The 23,113-nt window shown below is 39.1% G+C and overlaps 1 protein-coding gene across 1 annotated transcript in view; it reads right to left on the bottom strand.

The window, feature by feature from the left end:
* Positions 1–23,113, bottom strand: part of AIG1 (androgen induced 1) — a 126,397-nt gene that overhangs the window by 62,138 nt on the left and 41,146 nt on the right. The window contains exon 3 of the mRNA XM_005150050.3: positions 19,449–19,550. Within this exon, the coding sequence (XP_005150107.1) occupies positions 19,449–19,550 (102 nt within the window). The remainder of the gene's footprint in view (positions 1–19,448; positions 19,551–23,113) is intronic.

The raw sequence follows: 23,113 nt of genomic DNA, 5'->3' as shown, positions 1-23,113 counted from the left end.
GCTGGATCCATGGATCTGTGTAGTTCATGGCATGATGACAGCTCAGGTGCCCCCCATTAAAACAACACTGGAACAGGGGCAAGAAGAGCCACTACTGCTACTGAGAGACTGCAGAGGATCTCCTGAGACCTTCAGGGGTCTTAACCTGATCAGTTTATCCAAAATGAGACACTCACAAGATCTCTGCCCATGCATTAAACAGTGATAAAAAGCAAGCAATAAAGGGCTCTTTCACATAGCAGTGGAAAGCATAATAAGCTGAGGTTATTCAAATCAGAAATTTGGAAAAGAATTAGTAGTGACAATGAATGATGACAGGAGCAAGCTGCTGAAGAAAACAGAAGATGTTTATCTCTTCAGATCATCACCAAATGCCTTTCTGGAAGATAAACTTCAGCAAAACAAAAATTGCTGGGCTCAGTACAGGGGCAAGCAAAATGTTACAGCCTTTGTTAGCAGGAGGTCAGATAAAATCATCTAATATTCTTTTCACATCTTAATTGCCATGAACGTCTGGGTTTGCCTGCACAGTGTTTTGCCAGTAGGTGAGAACTCACCCTGTTTCTGAGTCTGGATGAATCCATGCCAGTAGTGAACCAGGAGCTGTATAGCTGTGGTTAGCACAGTGCACAGTCCAACCTAAGAACTTGCTCCTGGCTTGGAGCTGGCTGATGCCTGGCCAGCTTGTAACACAGAATGAAGTTGCATCTGTTTACAAAATACCGTACAGACACACCTACCCCTACCCAGAAAGCCAGTCACCCTAGCACATTTTTGCAGGTAAGGACACAGGAGGCATGTCTATGCTACGTCCTGGAACACAGTGCAGGGATTTCCAACAGCACCCATAGTGCTCACAGTGGAGGCAGCAACAGCACAGCCACCTCAAAAGAGCCTGGCCTATGGGTAAGGCCTATCCCTGGGGACCCAGTCCTGGCTAACTCAGCCATGCTGCCTTCAGGACCTTCAAGTCAGCATCTTGATGCAAGAGCTGTTACCACACAGTGCCAAGTGGTACTGTGTGGCAGGACTCAGCTGGGCATGGCAACTACCCCTCCAGCATGGTAGATGGGGATAAGGTCCTCTTGCTGTATGTGGTACTTTGAGGCAAATTGTATTATGGATTCCTGACTTCTGTATCAAGAACAAGGGCTCATGATGCGCTCATTGGTCATGGCTGAAACTTAAATGCTCCAGAAGGACAACTTGTATTCCCTTCCATCAAACCCTCATTAGCTCCTTGGGGATCTGCCTCTTTCTCTCAACATAAACCGAACCAAAGCAATTCCAACTGCAAAAGGAGAGATGTGGTCACACTGTTTTTTGTACTTGACATCTAAGAGTAGAATAATGAGCAAGGCGATAAGAATGTGCACTGGTCATGCAACAAAGGGCAAATAAAGTGCATGCCTTGAGTATAGAAAGCAGAGTGAGTAACACACTAAAACCCTTAATTTCCCAACACAGAGCTTTACGCTGACAAGAAAAGCACAGCTTTAGCAACGAAGACAGAACGTGGTCCTGAAAGAAGAGTGTTCTCCAAAACAACTTATTCCACAGGACTGAATTAATGCTCTGAAGATGTACTGAAGTAAAAGCACCAACCAAAAGTGAAATTCAAATGTTTACTCCACTTGTGACAATCTGACCCCAAATGGTAGGTGCTGAGAAGGAATTAATATGGGAGAAAGGATTACCACTTCTCCACAAACATAAATACAAAAGAACACTTCTGAAAGTATCTTCATATTTCTAAGAAGCAGAAGAACGCTTACGTTATACACAGAACTCAATAAAACCAAGAAAGACAAAAATCTAAACAATAAATATAAGCTAACCCTTCAAGCAAACGATCCTTCATAGAAGGCTGCATTTACTAAGACACAGTCTCTTCCAAGAATGGTTGATAATCTCCCTTCCTCCTTTTTTAAGGCATCAGATCCTCAGTTACGAGACTAGTTGATAATCTCAGCTTTTACCCAATAAAAAAGGTTTTCCTTTAAGATCCAAGACCTTAAAACTGAGGCCCTAAGGATTAAAGTTCCAAGACAAAATTTCAAAACATATTTCTGAGCCTCTGCTCTTTCTAATCCTGACCATTCATATGTTAATGCTTGTAGGCTTAGCCACTGACACCTGGTGAAGAGCTCAAAAACACTGACACCAATGCAGGATGCTCAGGGTTTATCTATATATTTCAAGGAGGTTATGCAAAGAAACACTCAGTAAGAAGGGCTGGTGCATGAGCAGTACTAGCACACATGACTTATTCCACAGGATAGCTCTGAAAGCATTCTGTGTCATCAGTTTCTGTGGGTGGACAGTTCCTTGAAAGAATAATGCCTGGCTGAATGGACAGTATTAGGAAAGAGGCACTTGTGGGATTTAAGCTGCATTGCAGCTACTGCATGTAAACTATACAACATGGTAAACATTTAAAAAATGCATGTTAGTTGCAAACCAGAAACATTTAGGATGATAACAATGCCCTTAAGTTTTTCTGTAATCACAGGACCTTGAAAGTTGAAAACTCTCCTCTCTCTATTGTACACCAGTAAGATTCTCACGAGCACACCACTTCAGTTGCTGTGCTAGGAACAAAAACAGGATGGATATTAGACATTGGAAACTCTCCATTTGACTTTACCACAAGGGTATTTTTCTTTTTTTTCCCATGGATCATAAGAAGGGCAGACGGGCATTCCCTTGAGGCAAACAGAGATGTTTTCAGAACATCATGCAACAGGAATACTCCCTGACAACACATCTATAATAATATGTTCTAAGTACAACTTTCTGTACTGCACCTTAGGCTATTTGGTGGTGGACATATTTTTATGCCCATTCATTTTCCCTGAACTTCTGCAGCGATGAGCACAACTAAAACCCAGCCTTTTGAAAGCAGGACATCCCATTTAACCACACAGATACTCCCAACAAGTAAACAGGTCCATAAAATATTCTGAAAAAGGATCTGTGTATCATCATTACCAGTTTCTCAATCAGCAAGGTGGAAAAGGTTATGATGAAAGAAATGCACTTAGTCACAGAGTATCTGGCAAGCGGACAGATTCCAACCCACTCCTTGCCCCAGCATCTAGTTTCCTTACAGAGACTCTATGTGGCTAGAGCTTGATAAAGATGTGAAAAATGAGACAGGGCCAAATGTCATCCAAGGTTTCCCTGTGGGCACACTTGCAAAAGAAAGGAAAGAAGATTCCAAGTTTGATTCAGACCCATGAGGCTTTGCTCAACACAAAGCTAATGTAAATGCCACCCTAGGCTGCATATCCCCAAGCACCAACAACAGGTAAACACTGATCCTTGTCTCCAGGTGTGTGCTAGGCAGCTCAGCTTGGTTCTTCCTGGGTAGCTCCCCAACTCCTTCCCTGCATGTTTAGAACATCAGGTTTCGTAAATGCCCTGCCATGAACATAGGAAGAGGAAGATTGTTGACTCTCATGCCCTCAGAGCAGCAGCCTTCTTGCATCTCCATCAATCTCAGCTGCACTAGCTCTCCTCACTGAGAAAAGTGTAATTTTTCTGTGCTGCTGATGGCTCTTTCTATTTCACATCTGGAGGCTGTTAACTGTTTCCCATGTGGTCTGAGTTTTAGCAGCAAAAACACTCCAACAAATTCTAGTAAAACTGATTTATTTGTATTAACTGGACACTGGATACCCAGATAATACTGCAAGGGGACTTTATTCTCCCTTCCTCTTCCCATTGACATTTCACCTCGACCTGTCCTCTGAAATAAATACTTGGGAAACCTCATGTTTTAGTGGTTGGCAGTTCAGAACTGAAAAGGTCAAAAGCTAAAAATTATTTAAGCATGTCATCTCTTCTGTTTAGGAGAGCTTAAGTACATATGAGCTGCAGAAGTCCTAGCTAAAACTAGAACTTGGTGCTGTGAGGCTGCAACTTCCCCTCGCTTACTTTCCCAACAGCTTACGGCAACCTCTGTTTCTGCAAAGTCATAATTTGCTCCTATGGAAAGAATTGTATTAGCAGAAACCAAACACATTGCTTGAAATCTCTGAGGGACAAAACACTGCAGGACAGAAAAGGATATGTATATGCATATATATTTTTGCAACTGCATAAAAGAAAAAAACAAGGGGGGAGTGCTGAGCAGAGCTGGCAAAATGGTTTTTTAAGTTGCTAACATGGAGGAAAAATTACTCAAGTCTTGGATAACAAAATATACTAACTTTCCAGAAGGCAGCCAATTATGAATTTACTAAAGTCTTATTCAGTGCAAAAACACTTCTGTGGAAACATCTTTGTGTAACATTCAAGCTACTCTTAGGTGAAAGCAAGATGGGTAAGTTAAGTGCTCTTCAAAGGAAAACTAGAAGTAACTAAAGAAACCAATATATTAATTTAAAAATCACCACTAGCAGGGCAAAAAAATAGTTTAATAATGGCAGAATGCTTTCTACTCTATTTAAGCAGGAAAAACCTTCTCCCATGAGATCACAAAGGTGCTTAAATCCTGTGGCAAAGAAATAATCTTTTGCACTGAGAATGTGAGAATGAGAGATGATGGTTTATATCAGTCAAATACTTGTACTGTTATTTTACTTTCTAGTTTCATATAGTTTTGAGCCCATCACTGCAAATTTACCAACTACCAGAACTTTTTGCTACATCACTGTGCTGCATGGGGTGGCAGAAGTTTTAAGAAACCACAAGGCTGCAGCCTGAGTCTTGCTGCTACTGGTACTATGTCAGAGAAGTGTGCTCTCACTCAGAGTCTACCAGGGAGTGTATTTCATTTCTGGATTTATGTTGTGGATAGAGGTGGTGTAGTGCAGGATGCAGAAAGGTTGGCTTGTATCTAATTTATGGATGGGTGTATGTAGGCATGAAGTGTTAAGGGAATGGTGCAGAACACAAGAGGCTCCAGCCATGCTGTGGTGCAGTGAACATAAAACATTATCTCTGCCCCAAGCAAGGCCTGGCTCTTGGGGAAAGGGTTTACTGCCCAGCATTCATCATCAGGAAAATGAAAGAGAACAGGTTTTATTTTATGCTATAAATCATGCACAGCACCAAAACACTCTGCCGCAGCCAGGAGGAAACTAAAAGTTTGCTGCGATCTCTGACAAAGAAGGACCTTTTTTTCTGAACTGAGACAAGTTGTAGCTTTGAGATAATGGAATCAAATATTGTTTTTAAAGAACTTTGTATACCATCCTCACTTAAGAAAAGGATGAAAATATGGAAAAATCAAAAGATGATGAGATGATGAGAGTCCTGTAGGGTAAAAAATATTTTTGAAGATCTTGCAAACATCACAACTGAGCCTTCCAGCTTATAGGCCACTGCAGGAAAGCTGATGCAAGAGCTCTGGCAGGGACAGACCACCTGCCAAATTCCTACTAATTTGTAGTAAAGGCAGCTAAAAAAACTTGCCTCTGAAAGGAAAAATAAGCTTGAGACCTCAGACTGACTTCTTCAGGAACACAACTGTTTCTGAAGAGAGCAGTAGATCTGTGTGTATGGATAGATATAGGCTAATGCCTATAAATAGCTCCAAGTTGGCAGTGCTACGGCAGTAACAGAAGCCAGACTGTGGTAACAGCCGGCTTTGCTATAGAAATTTTTATCTTAATGCTATCTTCCTTCTTGCTGTGGAAGACGCACTGAAAACAGGCCTGGATAGTATATTAAAACTCTACCATGTATTCAAAAAGGTTTCATGAGGTTACATGAGTACTTCTAAAATTTCACTTTAGAAATTTGGTTCAATCTCTATGCAATACCTATAAAATTCCTAGATTTCAATGTTTACATAAACATGCCAAGGAACATAATCTTTAAATACGATTTTTATATTGAGTCCAGTCAGTTTTCTCTATAACAACAACAAGAGCAGTAAGGGACCTTATACCAAGAGTTCAGATAAATTTGCCAGAGCAAAGAAGCAAATATCCTTATTCCTTTTGCTGCCCTAATTTGAATGGAGATAAATGATTTTATTCCTACAGAATGAATGCCACACACCTCAATTACAAAAAGAATATATAAGCCTAAGTAAACTGCCTTTAATATTCTTCTAAAGTTTAATTAATTTGTTTGTAAAGTGATCTATTTGGAAGGATTAAGTACCATTTTCTTTTCTTAGCAAAGGTTAGAATATGGTTGAAAATTCTGCTGCAGTAATGCGGAAGAGGCTGGTTTCCATGAACACGACAAAAACACTGGATTCCCAAGAACATCATATCTGCGTTGAGTGCACTGAGTTAGACAAGGAGTAAACTCTTAGCACTTTCCTACCCTTCTGATACAGTCGGATTGCTGGGCCTTGCATTTCCTGCAACGTAAATGAGAATAATTTGCTGTTCTAGCATGTACTGACAGGAACTGCCTGGTCTGTGTCACCTGTGAAGGGACCAAGCATGGACTAGTTCTATTCAAATATTGTGTAGTTAGAACACTGTCAAGGGCTTTTCAATGCCAAGGAATTTTACATATTCCTATTTAGATTTTCAAACTGCAGTCACAAGAGTGTTCAGACTCGCCTAGCAATGTATAGGTGGGATTTTCCATGTACAAGCCAATATGATAGAACAGGCTTTCAGGTTTACCATAAAATGTTCTTCCTCACACTGTAAAACCTACTAAGAAGCTGTACAGTATTGTATTACAGGGTAACGATACTTCCAGGAAAAAAAAAAAGGAATTACACATAGAACATGAATCAGGCAATGAAAGTATGCAGGTAACCATGGCTACTGTTGTGAACTAAATAACATTTTTTATACAGCTGTGAATATTTGTGTTATTGCCAGTTAAGCTGCAGAGTTCAGATTTGAGACAGAGCTGGTAAACACTGAATTGTTGCCTGAAGAAAGGTACTTCCCAAAGTGAATGCAGGCCTCTACATCGTCCCACTGCACATTCTGGTGTAAATTTTTGTCTAGTAAACACACAGGTCAAAATAAACAAAGTATAACTCCTCATGGCCACTACTTATACTTTACTTTCAGCAACACACTTTTGCATGAGCTGTTTTCTCTCTTAAGGGTATTTTTATTTCCTCTTGTCATATACCCACAACTGTAACTTTTGACATAACTTTTGAAATCACTTTTGCTCCATAAAAGAGAATTTTGAAAGTTCTTTAAAAAATTTGCAAGCAAAACTCTCAGCTTCCCTTGATTTTCATTAGTGGTAACACCCCCTCTTAGGTCCCAATAGCATTCCTGGACAACAAAATTAAAAACAACTCCAAATGAGAGGGACCTTTTCTCCTTTGACATCTTTTCAATTTCCAAGTTCATACCTCTTAGATCATCCTTCTGTTTACATATCAGAGTCTCTGTTCTCAAATCAATCATCATCAGAGAAGGAATGGAAACCTAAGGGATTTTCCTCCTTACAGAGAAAAGGTACGCCCAAAACCAAATTATTTGGAGTAAGTTTACAGTAGTTGCTATACTAAAGGAAAACATAAACACAAAAGCAGTTAGTGAGATGAACCTGTGCTTCCACTAACATAAACAAAATGAAAATAATGAAACGCCTGCTGTAACTAAGTGAAGCAGGACTTAGAGCAACATCTCTCTATTCAAAATTGAGTAGAGCATGAGTTTGAAACCCAAGTTGAGTGCTTGTTCATTCACTGTGAATTTGTCTTCTTTCCTGGTTTGGAGAGAGAGGATCGTTTCTTTATAAGAGCACTAGCTAATGAAGCAAACAGATTCATTTTGCTGTTCAATCTTTTAACAAACTGCCTGTGGCCTCAGGTAAACCACACATTCCATGTTTTAGTTTTTACTCTGTAACACAGGGAAAATAACAACTCTCTTCTGCCAGTCTTTACCTGTGCAATTCATATAGGCTAAAAAGAAATTGGAGGACTAAATGTTTTGCATCTGTATCAACAGCGGTTGGCTTAAATAAAATTATAGGAGATGGTCTTTAAAACAGTACTAGGTACCAATACCAATATTATTAACATATAAATAGTAGCATATATTTTTATACATTACTCTCTATATATGTATTTTTGCACACACTACACGTACTATACAAAATATTATATATATGCATACACTATACATATTACAAAATCTATAATATATATGCTAATCCCACCAAACTGCTGTCATGGAGAATAAAACTGTGGGACTCACAGGAACCTAGTGCTCAGACAGCTGTGAGGTCTAAAGATCCAGAAATGCTGGGGATATTAGAGGCAATGAGTGTAAAAAGCAGTGCATTCTTCTGACTTTTGCATAGACAAAAACATTGGAAAATCAGTCTACAAAGAGTGATGTTGCACAGTGGTCACAAGAAACCAAGTGAAGACAAATCCCTACATGTTGGTCTAGAATAAATGAAGAGTCTCATTTTCAATATACACCGTATGCTTTAAACTTCCTTTTCAAGCTTTTTCTCAGTGATGTACAGTACACACAATTATCACCTCCATGTTCTATAGCTCTCTCCAGCTGACTACTATTATCACCTCTTTATTTCAGTATTTTGTTTCCTCTACTTTGCTCACTGTCTTCTCCTCCTTAACAATCTCTAAGGCTATCCCTTTTTCTCTTAGCTTCTGACACATACATTTCTTTCTCCTTCAAATTCCTTCTTCTTTTCATCTTTCCTTCCACTCCTTCAGGAGCAAAGATCAAAATGCCATCCACCTTAGTCTCAGATATAAGAATACATATATTCACCTCTTAAAACGATTTCAGATGTATGTGTTTTTAAGCAACTTCCAGCCAACACAATTTTGTTTCGTAATGAAAACATCATTAAATCTCTGCATTGGTAAAAAGACATTTTTGATGTATGTTTTCTTTATAGCAAATGATATCATTTCCCATTTCTTCATTTTTAAAAGTGCCTTAAAATACAAAGTTCAGTAAACTGACATACATATTTAATCTCTCCCATAAATAGTTCATAAAACAATTTCTACATTACATACTGTATTTGCAAAAGAAGCCACAAAAATGTGCATGGCAATGACTCAGCAAGTTGGAACCCTGCATATAGAGTTTAGAGAAAGCTGGTAAAGCTCGAAGTAACAGAACAAAAAGCTAAAAATCCCATGATGCAAATAAAATTGCTTCCTGCTGAAACAAACCTAAGGATGTAATTTGAATATTATTGCCATTTTTTATAGAGAAGAATTTCCTTTTTAAGTATACTTGAACTTTCTATAGCATGCACCATGTCAGCCTAGAGTATTTTATGAGATACTAGGAGCACTACATTTGGTATATAACCATAAGTAACGTTATTATGTTTGATGCAGAGGTCACTTCTGCAGAAAAATGGACAGCAACATCAACTCTGTTAGCTGCATTTGCATCCATGAACCTCAAAGTAATTTGCAAAATGCAATTCATCTCTTCATTTCAACTGAAGGAATAGAAACTGAGGCACATCAAAGGGAAATGCCTCTCAGCAGCCGGCAAGGACCCAGCATGGAGAAAAGCAGAGTGCCAACACATGCAGTCTGGTTTGGTGCAGTAGCTGCCCTGCCTGTGACACTTCATAACCAAAATCTGGTACAGTACTATAAATCCAGTAACAGCGAGCACTGTGTTTCTATCATTCCAAAACCTCATAAAAAGCAGACATTAGCTAATTAAGACTTACAAAAGACATATTTCAAACCCTTCATAATTGCTTTCAAGACTAGGAATAAAATGGAAATTTGAAAACAAAGTTTAAACAGAACTTCAAATCTGCAGTGTTACTTGTTCTGAAGAGAAAGCTTTCCATGAAGAGCTAAACGGTACCAGATAATACTGCAACAAAGATGTAAGCACACAGTGGCCACTGGTCTGCCTTTTTGGTGTTTTGAGACACCTTCATACCCTGTGCTATTTCTCCATAGTTGGAGATTTTTCCTGTTCAGATAACTGTGGTGTCAGAGGGAGGAAAAGTGTCACCTTAGTCATCCTTATGGTCTCTGAGAGAAAGAGGTATCTCTGAAAGGTGATGGCTTTTCCTGAGTAGGGCACCAGCCTGGGACTTTGGTGTTTCTGGTAAATGTCCAAAGGTAAAAGGGCTAACTGTAGACCTGCATGACTAATGGCAATGGCTTACACATCTGTCAAAAACATCCTTCATGCTGCATCCTGAATCTGAGTCTCTTGTGTTTGAGGAGTTACTGAAAATGTACACTGGTTTTACTTATTTTTATCTATGTGGGAAAATAAAAATATGGGGATTGAAATGAATAGCAGGGCAGACATCAGGTTGTGTTAAAGCTCACAGTCCACCATGAGCAAAATTCCCAAGGTTGTCCCCAAATCCTTGATTTCCGCTGATCAGCATGTATAAAGCATTAGTGCTCTGGCACTACTTCAACATATTAATCATCTGAATATGAAATGATTTCTGCAGAAATTGTATTTGTTTCCAAATACAAAGACATGTAAGACACCAACTGACAAAGAAAAAAGTTACTTTTAAAAAGTGGTAATTTGTTACAAAAACAATGTCAAAATATTTCCTTTTATTAGTGTTCCTGCAGCAATAATGATCTCAGGCTACAGGGAGAACTAATATTTTTTATTCCATCAACTTCAAGGGCTGGAAAAAGCAAATAAGCTTTTGGGCTCAGACTCCCTTCACCAGGTCTGCTGATTCTTCTGGTATTATATCCATGTGAAATAACCCACTTTCCAACAATGATAAATAGGTTAAAATCTGGTCACTGAGTTAGTGCATATGCCTTCAATTGAAGGAAAAGCTGTCTGCCAAGCTTCAACCAAGTAGATCATAGGTCTGTGAAAAAAAGAATCTAGAAGGATGGAATCCAGTTGCTATAGCAGCAAATTAAACAAATAAATGAGATACCATGGAATGCTACAAAATATTTGTGGTCTGATTAAGTCATATTTGCCACATGTGTGAATACTAACAGCACAGTTTAGTAAAGTGGGTACAATATAGTACAATCCCACTTTTATTGTATGTACAGTCCAATTTTTATCCGAGTGCTAATGAGTGGTAACCAGCATGTCCAAAGGTACGTAACACTGCATTTTACTGTAATCATAAGGCATAGTCTCTTAAATACATAAAGATAGAAAATAAATGCTGTAACTTCAAAGAGATATTTTATCCTTCCCTATGTTTGCATGGCCTGCTAAAGAGACAAAGGTTTTTGTAGTGATCACCTCTGGGATGACTTGCATATGGGGTGCCTTAAAGTACACATCCTGTAGCTGGCACCTGACATATTAAACCTTCTTCAACATAAGCAATCCTCCCCCTAGTACATGATTTTTTTTCCAGTGAAATGTTCTTTTTTCTTCATAAAAGACACCATTTTAATATACTCATCATTAATCATAATGATATATCACTGATTGATCCTACTATCTGCCTGTGTGCTCTGGAAAAAAAAGATCAGGAAAAAAATGGAAGTCTGTTATGTCAAATGATAAAACAAATGTCTGATTTAACTGACAGATGAGAGAGAAGGGCACATAGATTTTTATCAAAAATGTGTTATTACCAGTTATTAATGTATTTTGCGCTGGTTTTAAAGTGGAACATTCATTTACATTTATAAGCTGCAAACCATGTATCTGATAAATCATGCAGTAGCACCACAGAAACGTACCAGCTTAAGTAGTACAAAAGAGTTGTGCATGACCCCAGCAGTGACTACAGTGAGCAGTATAAGCTGCACAGAAAGTTAATGTTAAAACAGGCATTCCTAATATTTTCAGAAATATGGGAATGAACCAAGTATGTTTCCATCCCACACTGCTGCTGGTTTAACAAACAGACGTAGCAGTCCAGGGCCAAACACTGCTTCTAGGAAAACACAGCTCAGTATGTACTACGTACCCAGAGAAAGGCAGATATTCTTAAAGGCTCCCTTTGTATGTCCCCTTGGAGATTTCCTTTGACCATTTGTTTTGTGCCCACCGTAGTCACTTTACCAAACATCTGAACTTCAGCTAAAATCTGGGTTTGAGCTTTTTTTATCAGTATTATTAGTACTACCACAATTATTACTTCCCAACTTACACTTAATTTTGCCTGTTAAAGCAGGATGGTTTGAAATACAGACAGTACACCTCCTCACCTCTGGTGCTTCAAATACGTGATCTTCCAGCACCCTCACCAAGCAGCACAACCGTTCAAATATGCAATGTAAGTGATATGAAAAAATAAGGTACACTCTGAACAGGCTTGTTTTAAACTGCAGGACCGGCTTTGAGGGTCAGTCAGTTGTACAGCACTGTCAGCTAAAAATAGTGACAGAGATGCAAAGACACCAATGTTATTCTACAGATATGACACAGACACAATTTGTATGAACACAGGCCTCATACTGTCACGTGGTTGCAGGTGGTTTTAATCCTAAACATTATACAAGGATTTTAAGCTCCTGGCATGACATTGTGCAAATTTGACTTTATGTACCCTGTATACCTACATCCAACAGCAAGAGACTCATTTTTCTTCCTCTCACAGCAGCATCAGTAAGCCATCTCCTTGTCCTCAAACCTGCTAATTAATAGATTTCAGAGATGTCTTCCCAAGGAAGCGATGAACTATACGGTAAGAAAACATACTCTTCCTCTTTCTCACTTTTCCTTATTGCCTTACTTCCCCTTTCCTCATCCTTGTCCTCCTCCAGGTCCTCTTTAGCATTTTTTGTCTTTTCCAGCTTGTCTACATTATTCTGTGGTGCTTTTTTTCATTCACTTCATCTGTTTTGCTTTGGTTTTTTTCTTTTCTTTTTTTTTGGTAGGAGTTGGACCAGCATCAGCTGACTTTTTGGTTCCTCCCTTTCCTCCTGGCAGTCTTTTCCTCTCACCCAACTATCTTTCCCTAACCGTCCTTTTCGTGCTCTCTGACTCTCTCCCATTCTCCCCTCCTTTGGTGGTCACTCCCGCAGTTTGGTGTTGACAGTACATGCTCTCATCCTCTGTGCTAACAGACTGAGTTACGTGACCTTGTGAACAGAAGAAGGCAAAATGTCAGAAGAAGATCTCATCTGGGGATTTCAGTTCTTGGAATTTTCACTTGCAATGCTCATGTCTAGAATAGGGCTTGCCTGTTTAGCTGTTACTAAGTATTTAAAGATATTTTAGAAAAGGTCCCTCATTACTAGGCACTGGAATCGCCTGTACCAGGAGAAGCTTGTGTGTGTTTTTTCTCCAGATTACTGGAAATAGCAAATAATCAGGAACATTCAGACCTGTATTAAGTTAGAAAGCTGTCTTCACCTTACCTTGATGAGTCTCCTCTGGCAGATATGGAACATGGTTAAGGCCAGCTTCCTACTACACAAAAATTGCAGTAGTAACTGTGCTGTTACTGTATTAGGTAAAGGAGTTTTCCTAATGCTCCCAGAGGATACTACTCAGATAATGTGGTCTTCTTTGTCTAGCAGCCTCTCTCAGTTTTCAGTGCTATGCTATCATAGGTTTTGATACACTACCAGTTTCCAAGTCCTTCATGTAAGTAACAGAAAATCTTCTAAGCTGTTGTCACTTTTCTCACCAGAGCGGAGGAATAATTGGTACTACTGTGTTCACACTCCCATGGTGGAACTGGAAGATAATGAGGAGAGGTACCAGACGGAGCCATGCAACTGCAGCATGCACATGCAATAAGTGTATAATACAACAGCGAAGACATGCCTTCCTCATAGGAGAAGGAAAACTCCTGTCTTCAAACCTGGGCTGATGGAGCTCATCTAGCCTTGTATGGTCTTCCATCTAAGAGAAGGACACTTTTATAAAACCTACAACTTGTGGACTTTGCTGTCACCATTCTAGCTCGCTAGGCCGTGGCAGTTGAACTACAGGTGTAAAGGTTGGGGCCAGTTCTGTACAAGCAAAATATCCACTGCGCAGGCTGGAAGGGCTTGCTCTCACTTGTCAGTATGGACAGGCGAGGGTCGAACCGGTAGGTGACAAGGTGTATGGGAAGCTGCAGATTCAACCTTGCATGCGGGCGGATCAGCACATGCGTAGCTCGACATTGCTCAGGAGATGACAGTCCAGGTCGGACACTCCCTGATTGCCTAAGCACCCTTTCCAACCAGATCTGCATATGCCACATGCCCTTGGTCATTGTGCTTGTAGCAAGTGTGGTTAAAGCCCTTCCTAAATCTTCGCTCACGAAGCCAAGCCATCATCATAAATACAACGACGATATTTTCATAGGTTTTGCAAATATCCTAAGCCCCCAGGCAGCCATCTTCAATTGCCATTCTCTCCATCAAATAGATGCTTAAATAATAGCCATCTAGGAGTGGCTATTTTGTAGGAAGCTAAATTACAGATTTTCCTTGATTCATAACAGAAAACTTCTCAAGTTATGTGACAAATGGGAACTCCTTCCTGGAGCACTGAAGATTTTATTTACCCTTAATGTACAAAAATATTATAGATAAATTAAGAAGAGCCCATTAGCTGGAATATCCTTGAAAACCTTAAATTGGATTTAGAAACAAATCTCAGAGAATGCTACATAGTTCTAGACATAAACACAAAGCATTACCAAGGTACATTACATTGTACAATAATAGCCCATACATGCAATGTGGCTGTATTAGGAAAGCATCCACAAGAAATATAATGCGCTGTTTCAAATGAGTCACTTCTGAAAAGGATTTTTAGGGCAACATGCTAGATGGAAACACTTCACTAAAAGAAGGGACACCTCCTTGTTTGTGCATCAGAGTGAGTACTGTGCAGCAACTGACCCAACTAATGATGGAGAGACGAGTTGGTCAAAAAACTCATGAGTTTTGGACTATCCAATCTTTGTATGTCACGTTACTAGGCATTTTGATCTTTACAGCGATTTTCTATTTTTCTGTTTGTCGAGAAAAAATGCTTTCCACCAGAAGAACAAAGAAATAAACAAGCCAAGGCCACTGGACCTAAGACAACGCTGCCCCGAAGAACAACAACTGGAGAGATGACCAGAGGGTCTCCATACCACTCCCGGGTGAGCCGAGCTTTTCAGCTGACCCGTCAGCAGTAAGAAAAGCGAGCCAACTTGTGAAGTAAGTAGAGATGCATCACTTGGACAGGCTCCTCCCTCTCCATAACTTGTTTTTGTCTCCTATTTGTCCCAGTTTTTATGCATTCTCTTGAATACAAGGACAGAGCATATGTCTTTCTAGGAATGATCTTGTTTCCCAAAAGAAGCATAAAAAGAATAAAGTACAAAACTGGAAGTGCTCATACAGATTGCAGCAGCACAGAATCTTCATAACTAATTTTCCAACTCCACAGAGGCAGAGCTATTCCCCTTCCTCCTTTTCTGTCTTCTCCTCTGCAGTTTTCCTATGAAGACAATGCCTTGTTTCTGACCTCCAAAGCCATTAAACTCCTCAGTAAGTAATTTCTATCTCTGTATTTTACTTTCCTTGCCACAAACAAAAGATGATTAACATTTTTAAAACTCATTTGCGGCAGTGTCTGTGAAAAACAAAGGAGGACTCTTAATGAAATGGTATGCTAACTCGATGCAGTCTTGCTATGGAACCTGGCTCAAAATAGCAATGCTCAATCTGAAATTAATTCAGTCTATAGATCTGTTTATGTGGGCATCAGTTAGAGTAGGGACAACCTCTAATTTTAGTTTGTGCTAATATTGAAGAGAATATAACTTCTGGAAACAAATGTAATCCATGCATCATCCTGTCCAGTCCCAACACAGAAAGGTGCAATGAATGATCTGATAAAAATCCGGTTACTATGACACACTAGTTTTAAACACTAAAGTGTAGCCTTTAATTAAAAATTTCTAATACTGATAGAGATCAGCCAGCCAGCCATCAGAATATGGGGAAGAGTATTTTTCATGGAAAAGATGCCTGTGGAATTAAAAGTTGATATGGATCCAAAGTGCAGGCCAGTATGAAGAATATAAACATCTCTGATAGAAGAGTTCAGCAATTTGGCAATTAAAATTATAACCAGAAAAGATTAATTCATCTGCACAACTAATAAATACAGAAAGTGCAACTGACACTTCAGAAACAGACCAAGGCTGAGACATATTCCTATTCTTCAACAGCTCTCTTTAGACAGGTAGTTATTTCTACTGACAGAAGCTTAACCTCAGCTACTCAGATGTGCTCCTTCATACAATATACAGAGATGAAATCCTTGCCCTACTGAAATTGACAGCAACCCTGCCATTGATTTCCCCACATCATCTCTCAAGCCATAGTGATACTGTTGGTTATGAATGAATCAACTGACTGAGATGATGAAATATGTCAGTTTTATGGCACAGTACAACTCTGTTAGTGATGCCTTTCACAGGTGTATGAATCTGTATGTAAGAGGTACCATCTGGTACCAGAAGGCACCACATAGTACACAGATTTTTCTGTAGACAGAAATTGTACCTTCAACTACAATGGGTGTGTGTGGTGTGTGTGTATGTACAATAAAAATACAGTTTTTGACACTATATGCAATTTTATGGCAAATAGTTTGTAGCTTTTATCTTTGTGCACAATTAGGAGCCTCTCTGTTTCTACAAAACTTCATAAGCCATATTAAAACTGAATTGGTAATGGGATTGCACAGCTCTGAGGTTCATTTTCCTTCCATTTTCCATTTGTAGAGAGGAATTTTTTTTATAACTAGGAATTTTTTAGCTGTTGAAATCAAGTGTTGCTATGAAAGAATGGTATCTCTGTGTATTGGCAAGACATTACTATGTGTTCAGGAAAACAGGGGATTTTAACTACAGACAACATCGTAACTGCAGAAAAGGGACGGAAAAGGGTGAGAAGAAAATGGGGAATGAGAACTGATTATTATAAGCTAACAAAGCAGCAGACACTGCTGTCCAAACCACTTCTGCTTGGGCTGCACCACTTCTGCACTGAACTGCACCAACCCTCCCAACAACTTCTTCATATGGCATTCAAGACAGTAATCTTGAAATGCTTCTAAAGTATGAATATTCTCAAATATTTTGACACATGCCCATACTACTAATGGAAATATGATTGCTGTTATTACAGCTACATTTCATGACTTTACATTCATTTTCTACATGTGCATTTTGCAGGCTGATGTTGACAGTTTAGCAAGTTGTTAAAGCTGGTCATAATACATCTGTCAGGAACTTTTTAAAATATGACTTTTCAGTTAAAGGAGGTAATCTTTTTACTGTGGAAAATGTACATTTTAAATTTTTCACTCTTTTGTGGTTATTTTGGTGATAAATACATTTTTAGGGAAACTGTTGTGAAAACAACCGGACAAAGTGTTCACAGGTGAAGTAACACTTGAGCTCATATCCTTAGGAGCTGAACCAGGTACTGCAAGGGAAGCCCACAGAGAAGAGGGATTCATCAGCAATGCTGTAGTAGCAAAAGGACTCTTCTCTCTCTGATTTCACTCTGACAAAGGTGATCAATCTCTTGTGTTAGCTTTGTTTTACCATGTTAGGCTCGAGCACAGCCACCCTTGCATTCTGAGAAATTATCACTGAATGGGCACAGCTGTTGTCAAAATGTGCAGGGAAAATGGGAATAAATGTTTATTTCAGTAGAAAACAGTAATCAGAGATCCAGTCCTTTCTAGAACTGTATTCCCAGAGGTCCTACCCTTTCACCAAGGGGACCTCTACCATATTCTCTAAGATCTGCCAAATCAAAACTGTAACTACTACTAAGTGAGATGCTAGTATTCTCAAGGCAGTTTAAGAACCCCTTCATATTATGATAAGCAATGCATCAGAATTAATAAGCATGGAAACTGGTAAGGACAAAGTGATAGCTAAAACATTAGAAAGAATTAGATGGAAAGGTGCTGAAAAGCCCAACAGCCATAAACTTCCTCTGTGTGACTGAGGTAAAAGGAACAGCTGGATAAATGGAGACTGACACAGCAAACAGTTCCTTTACAAAAGACTTTCAAAAATGACTTCTACAGTATTTCAAGTTGAAAAAAAAGGTCTAAGATGCTTGCACACAATTAATTTCAGCAAAAAGAAATTTATGTCAAAAATCTCAAACAAAAGCCCTCTTCAAATATTTTGATAAGTATGCATTTCTACAGAGCAACCTGAGCTTGAATTGTCTTTCAGTTATGACACAGAGGAGACTTCCGGAATACATAGGGCTGTTCGTTGTCAACTGCTTCGCAGTGTGCATTCATGAAAGATGTTCTAGGTTAGGCACTTTCAGTACGTGGAACATCATCTGAAGAAATGTCATCAGAGCTGGCACTGATGTGGTGTGGGGTAAAAATCAATGTATCAATGTCTTGGCAGTGTTTGCAAGTGTACAGTCTGTAACCTCAAAACTCAAGGGAGGACAGTCTGAACAAACACAGCAGGAGTCGTCAGGCCTTTTCCTCAGCTCTACATGCACATAATATCATGCTGTTCCTTTCAAAACATTGTAAACCAGTACAATATCTAGCAGAAGCCAATGCTCCTCTTGTCAGTAGTAATTCTCACACTGCTGCTTTAACACACAGTTTAGGGAATAAACAAATAGTAATGCCATCTGCCCCATCCCACAAAGGACCAATTTATCAAGCCCAGCAGCAGTGGACAAATCTTGATCTGCTATGGTGATACAGTACTCACACCCAGAAGGATGAGCTCTGCTGTCATCTACTTGCCATGCCTCGATGTGGAAAAACAAAGTAATAATGAAACATTCTTTGCATATGCAACTACAGAAGTAAACATGATGCTTTTTGGCTCCAAATGTTACATAAACAACAGTGAGTGCTTGATGGCAGTGTGGCCTTCCTTCCCTTAATATTTAAACATATAGTTGAGAGGAAGAATGTTTGACCTGCCATCCCAGAGAGGGATAAAAAGGTCAGATTTCTTCTCAAGAAACTACTTTTATAATTACCAACTCAGCAATTTTGAAACTTTGTGTTGATGTACATAATACCACATTATTAAAAATACTCAGATACAGGTTCTGCTATACAAGTTTGGTGTGCTTGAGAAATAAGCAATTATTTAATTGTTCGTCTAAAAGCATACAAGTCCAAAAAGCATAGTGAGATTTTCTGAGTAAGCATTTTAACCAAAATGTTTTCATTACAAATTCCACTTCAGTAGAATGGTAAAAAAACATTCAATTAAGTGTTTCTGCCATTTTAGAACAAGATTTGTCAAAGCAGGAACTTCTATTTTGTGTAAGAGCCTCTTTTGATTAAATTACTTCAAGACCAGGGTGACATTGTTCTGAGAAAAGTACTTTATCGCAGAAATCAGCCAATCCCCACAGCTTGAGATGTAGGATACACCTGTTTCTAACAGGGATTCAAATATGACTCAAGGAGTCAAGGAAGAAAAGATGTTATTGCTTGCAAACAATGTTCCTTAATCACTTCTGAGAGGATTAGCTGTAACTGTATGCAGAGTCATGCACTGGGAAATCAGTGTCTTACACTTTTGTTAATGCAAGGAAGTGTTTGTATTACTTTACTCACCATTCCATGATTTAGCCATGCTGGTATAAAATTATCAAGCAGCTTTGGGTAAACCAGCTCCCTGTCATAGATATAGATGCTCCAAAACATCGTCACAACGAACTAAGAGAAAAAGAAGGAAAGACAAAGACATTTTAAAATACGTGCTTCTGAACAATTAGAATACATTTTAATAACATTTTAACAAAAATTTAGATAGCAAAATGGGGAGTTTAGCAAATGATCTATGGACAGACACACATTATAATTCTTTGACTAAATCCTGCTTTAATCAGTGGTGTGAATCTGGATTATTCTTTGCATTGACTGGTGATTGACTTTTTCTTCTTTTTTTCCTTTTTTTTGCCTTTCAGCCTGGAAAAAATCTCATTTTTGGACTTACAAGACTATGGCTAAATTACAACTGAGTACCATACTTTAGTAGCAGATGTGGCACATAAATAATACTTCACCACTAACAGGACAAAAACAAATAGAAAATCAGGTAGAATATCACTTGGAAATCATAGAACATATAAATATGAAACACTAATCTCTGAACAGAAGCCTATAAACACATCTTTGCACTTTTTCATGTCAGACATCAAAACAGCACTGCTTAAAATCAAAACCTTTAACCCTTTACCTACTCCGCACACAAGTCATGGACTGGGATCCACAGAAAAGAGCTCTAGTATCCTGCTCATTTGTCAGTATGAAATTTGGCTTGGTTCTTGTCAGAGACTATTTACCAGGAGTCCAGAGAAACACCATTATTTCTTCTAGACTGAGGATAGGACAGATGACTCAGATAAAGTTTGCACTAGGCTAAATTTTTGCCAAAGTGTGCACAAATTCTTTAGAGACCCTGATACCTTAAAACCAAAGGCAACATATAACCCCCAAAATTTACAGAAATAACAGTTTTAGCTTACCTTAACTGGGGAAAGAACAAAGTAAGCAATCTTCTAATTAAAACACAACTGCTTTCTTACCTTGAGTTTCAGTCATAGTTTTCTAGTAATAAAAGGCTTATTATTTAGAGCAGCAATACTTAATACCTGGGCCAGAAGATTTTCAATGACTATTTTCAGATGAAATTTACACAGTAGCGACAAGTCCAAGATTAACTATTGAGACACAACAGATAGGACTTTCACTGAGATCAGCCGGGAAGTATTCAGTTATACCCAAACTGATGTGACCCACGATTTTATGGCTAATTTGGGGGGTCAGTAAAAAGAAATGCAAGAAATATGGTGTGAGCATAGCAAGGTCAGCAAATTACTACTGTGTGTGATAGTGCAGGCATAAGTTGTTTCATATGCTTCTGACTGGAAAGTTAAAACTGAGGTTGCAGTTTATCAATGGCACCTTGTTCTAACCACAGACATGCAGGCTTTGGCCAGCCAGTTATGTGAATGACCTGAACTAGTACACCATTCCCTTAGTGTGCATACTGTACATAGTTTCTTGGTTTCCAACACACTTGTCCATCTGCTGTCATAGCTATTGGTGCCCGCTCAGAATAAGCTTGGACTATCTGACTAGAGCACAGAGGCCAGGAGGAAAAAACAAATGAGTTATGATGGACAGCCTGAAAAACACTGCAAGTGTGAAGTACCCCACAAGAAGTCTCACTGCTGGGCCAGTCTTGGCAATGGCACAGCACAGCTCTTTACGCACCTGCTGACACTTAAGTGCCAAGATATGAATAGCTGAACAGCAGGGAAAATGGAAGCAAAGTATCCTCTTCTCTATAGGCTTCCTAGAAGTCATGTATTATCACAGTGGGTCTCTGAGAACCTGCTAAGACCAACTGGGACATAAAAACATTTTCAGGCGCATGAAGAGCAAGGCTGATAGTGCTTTTTTCCAAGGAAGTCTTACAGCAAGAAAGATCACCCAGGATTAGGTTGAACCTTATCACACTGAATACAACAGAGCTGGCATGCTTTGATCTTTGATTTTTGTGTGGAGCAGAATAAAACAATAGACTTTGCCAAGAAGGTAAAGATAAGAAAAGAGGGGATGTGCCATCTGTCCCTTAACCAAAGTCAGCCAACGGATGGAACGGGATCAGCCTAGCTGGTTGCAACCATCTGGAGCTACAGACGGCAAATGCTGCTTAGTAAAGCACTATCACAAGGCAGACATAAGGTAAAGGAAGTGCACAAAACCCAAGGTGTTACAGAACTAACCTATCCCAGAGGACAGCCGACATGAGATTAACGCAACACCCTGGGGAAGATCCCTTCACATGTCTGAATGGTTCACCTTAACTCCCCTTTCAATTAGCTCATTTGCATAAAATGAACTATAAAGATTAACTATTGCATTATGAATAAAACAAACTATGAAAATTAACTATTTAGATAAAAAGAACTATAACAAGGACTTGCTGCTTAGTTACCTTGGCTGCTTCCAAATTTGTTTAGATTAATTAATTAGCAACTGCTGTTCTGGTACTTTTAAATCACCTCTACTATGCTTACATTTGGTACAGGTAGACTTGTATTTGGGCTGGGCTTTGCCAAGACTATACATGGTCATGAAGTGCAAGACCATGATACAACTGAGCTACTTCTTTACACTGCCTCTGTAAGGCTTAGTCAAAATTTCAGCTCTTATGCTCATGCTGCCTTTCTTGTGGCGTAATTCATCACTATTGTGGAGACAGTCATGGCACTACCGTCACATGCCAGGCTGAACAGGCTGTTCATATGCAGCAGACATATTTCAGGGAGCCAAATACTTTAATTTTCATTTGTTCCCAAGGCAAAATGGCACAAACGTCACCCTTCCACTTCCTCTTTAGACAAACTCGAGGCCTGAAATTCAAGGAAGAAAACAGGCACCAGCAATTACTTTCACAGGAGCCTCCTAAGATTGCCAGCTTTCCAAAGACAGTGATTACTTAGTTAAGCATAAGGTTAAGCAACATATAAAAGGACAAGTCCCTCACTTGCTACTTATCGTATCTATGGTCATTGCAGATCAAAGGGAACCTCAAATTTGCAAGCAGAACTTGGAAACTGCTTGAAAATACAGAGCAGCCCACTTGTCACAGGCCTCTAAAGTATTGCTAAACAACTATATAGCAGTAGGGAAAAAAATAAGGCTGAAAACTCCTGTTTCCCCACTAAAGGAGATATTCCTTGAACTTTTGTCCTCCGTCTCCGAAGCTTCAGAGCATATGAGAAAAGCATATGGTGCTGCAAAGGGAAAAATTTTAAAGGACAAGATGGGAAATGGCTGGTGATTCGAAAGGGAAAACAAGTGGCTTTACTGAAACACCACAAATGGAACAAAGAGAAACTAATAGAGGAAGGCCAGTGAAAAGAATTGCATACTTTGCTGTTTCACACAAGCCCAACCAAGAAATGTTACGCAAATGAAGAATGAACCCAGTGGAACTTTTATTTTCCTGCATTATGTGTTTTTGGTTTTGGCTGGGCTGCACAGTTCAGTTCACTTATTTCCTGGATGGCCTCATGACAAAGGGAAAAAAAACCCAAACAACCCACTGACCTTGACAAAATTTCTTCTATGTACAGTTAAAGGTAAGCTTTCTGGCTAGCTCCCAAGACATTTAAGGTTAACCACAAGTATAAATACATTGTTTGTGAGCATCTTTGAGGGTTGAAGGCATTACATATAGAAGCAAACTGTTATTAAAGGCAAAC

The sequence above is a fragment of the Melopsittacus undulatus genome, chromosome 3 (assembly GCF_012275295.1).
Source record: "Melopsittacus undulatus isolate bMelUnd1 chromosome 3, bMelUnd1.mat.Z, whole genome shotgun sequence".
Classification (NCBI taxonomy): domain Eukaryota; kingdom Metazoa; phylum Chordata; class Aves; order Psittaciformes; family Psittaculidae; genus Melopsittacus; species Melopsittacus undulatus.
Note: the sequence above shows the minus strand (reverse complement) of the source record. Positions and strands in the feature narration are given on the sequence as shown.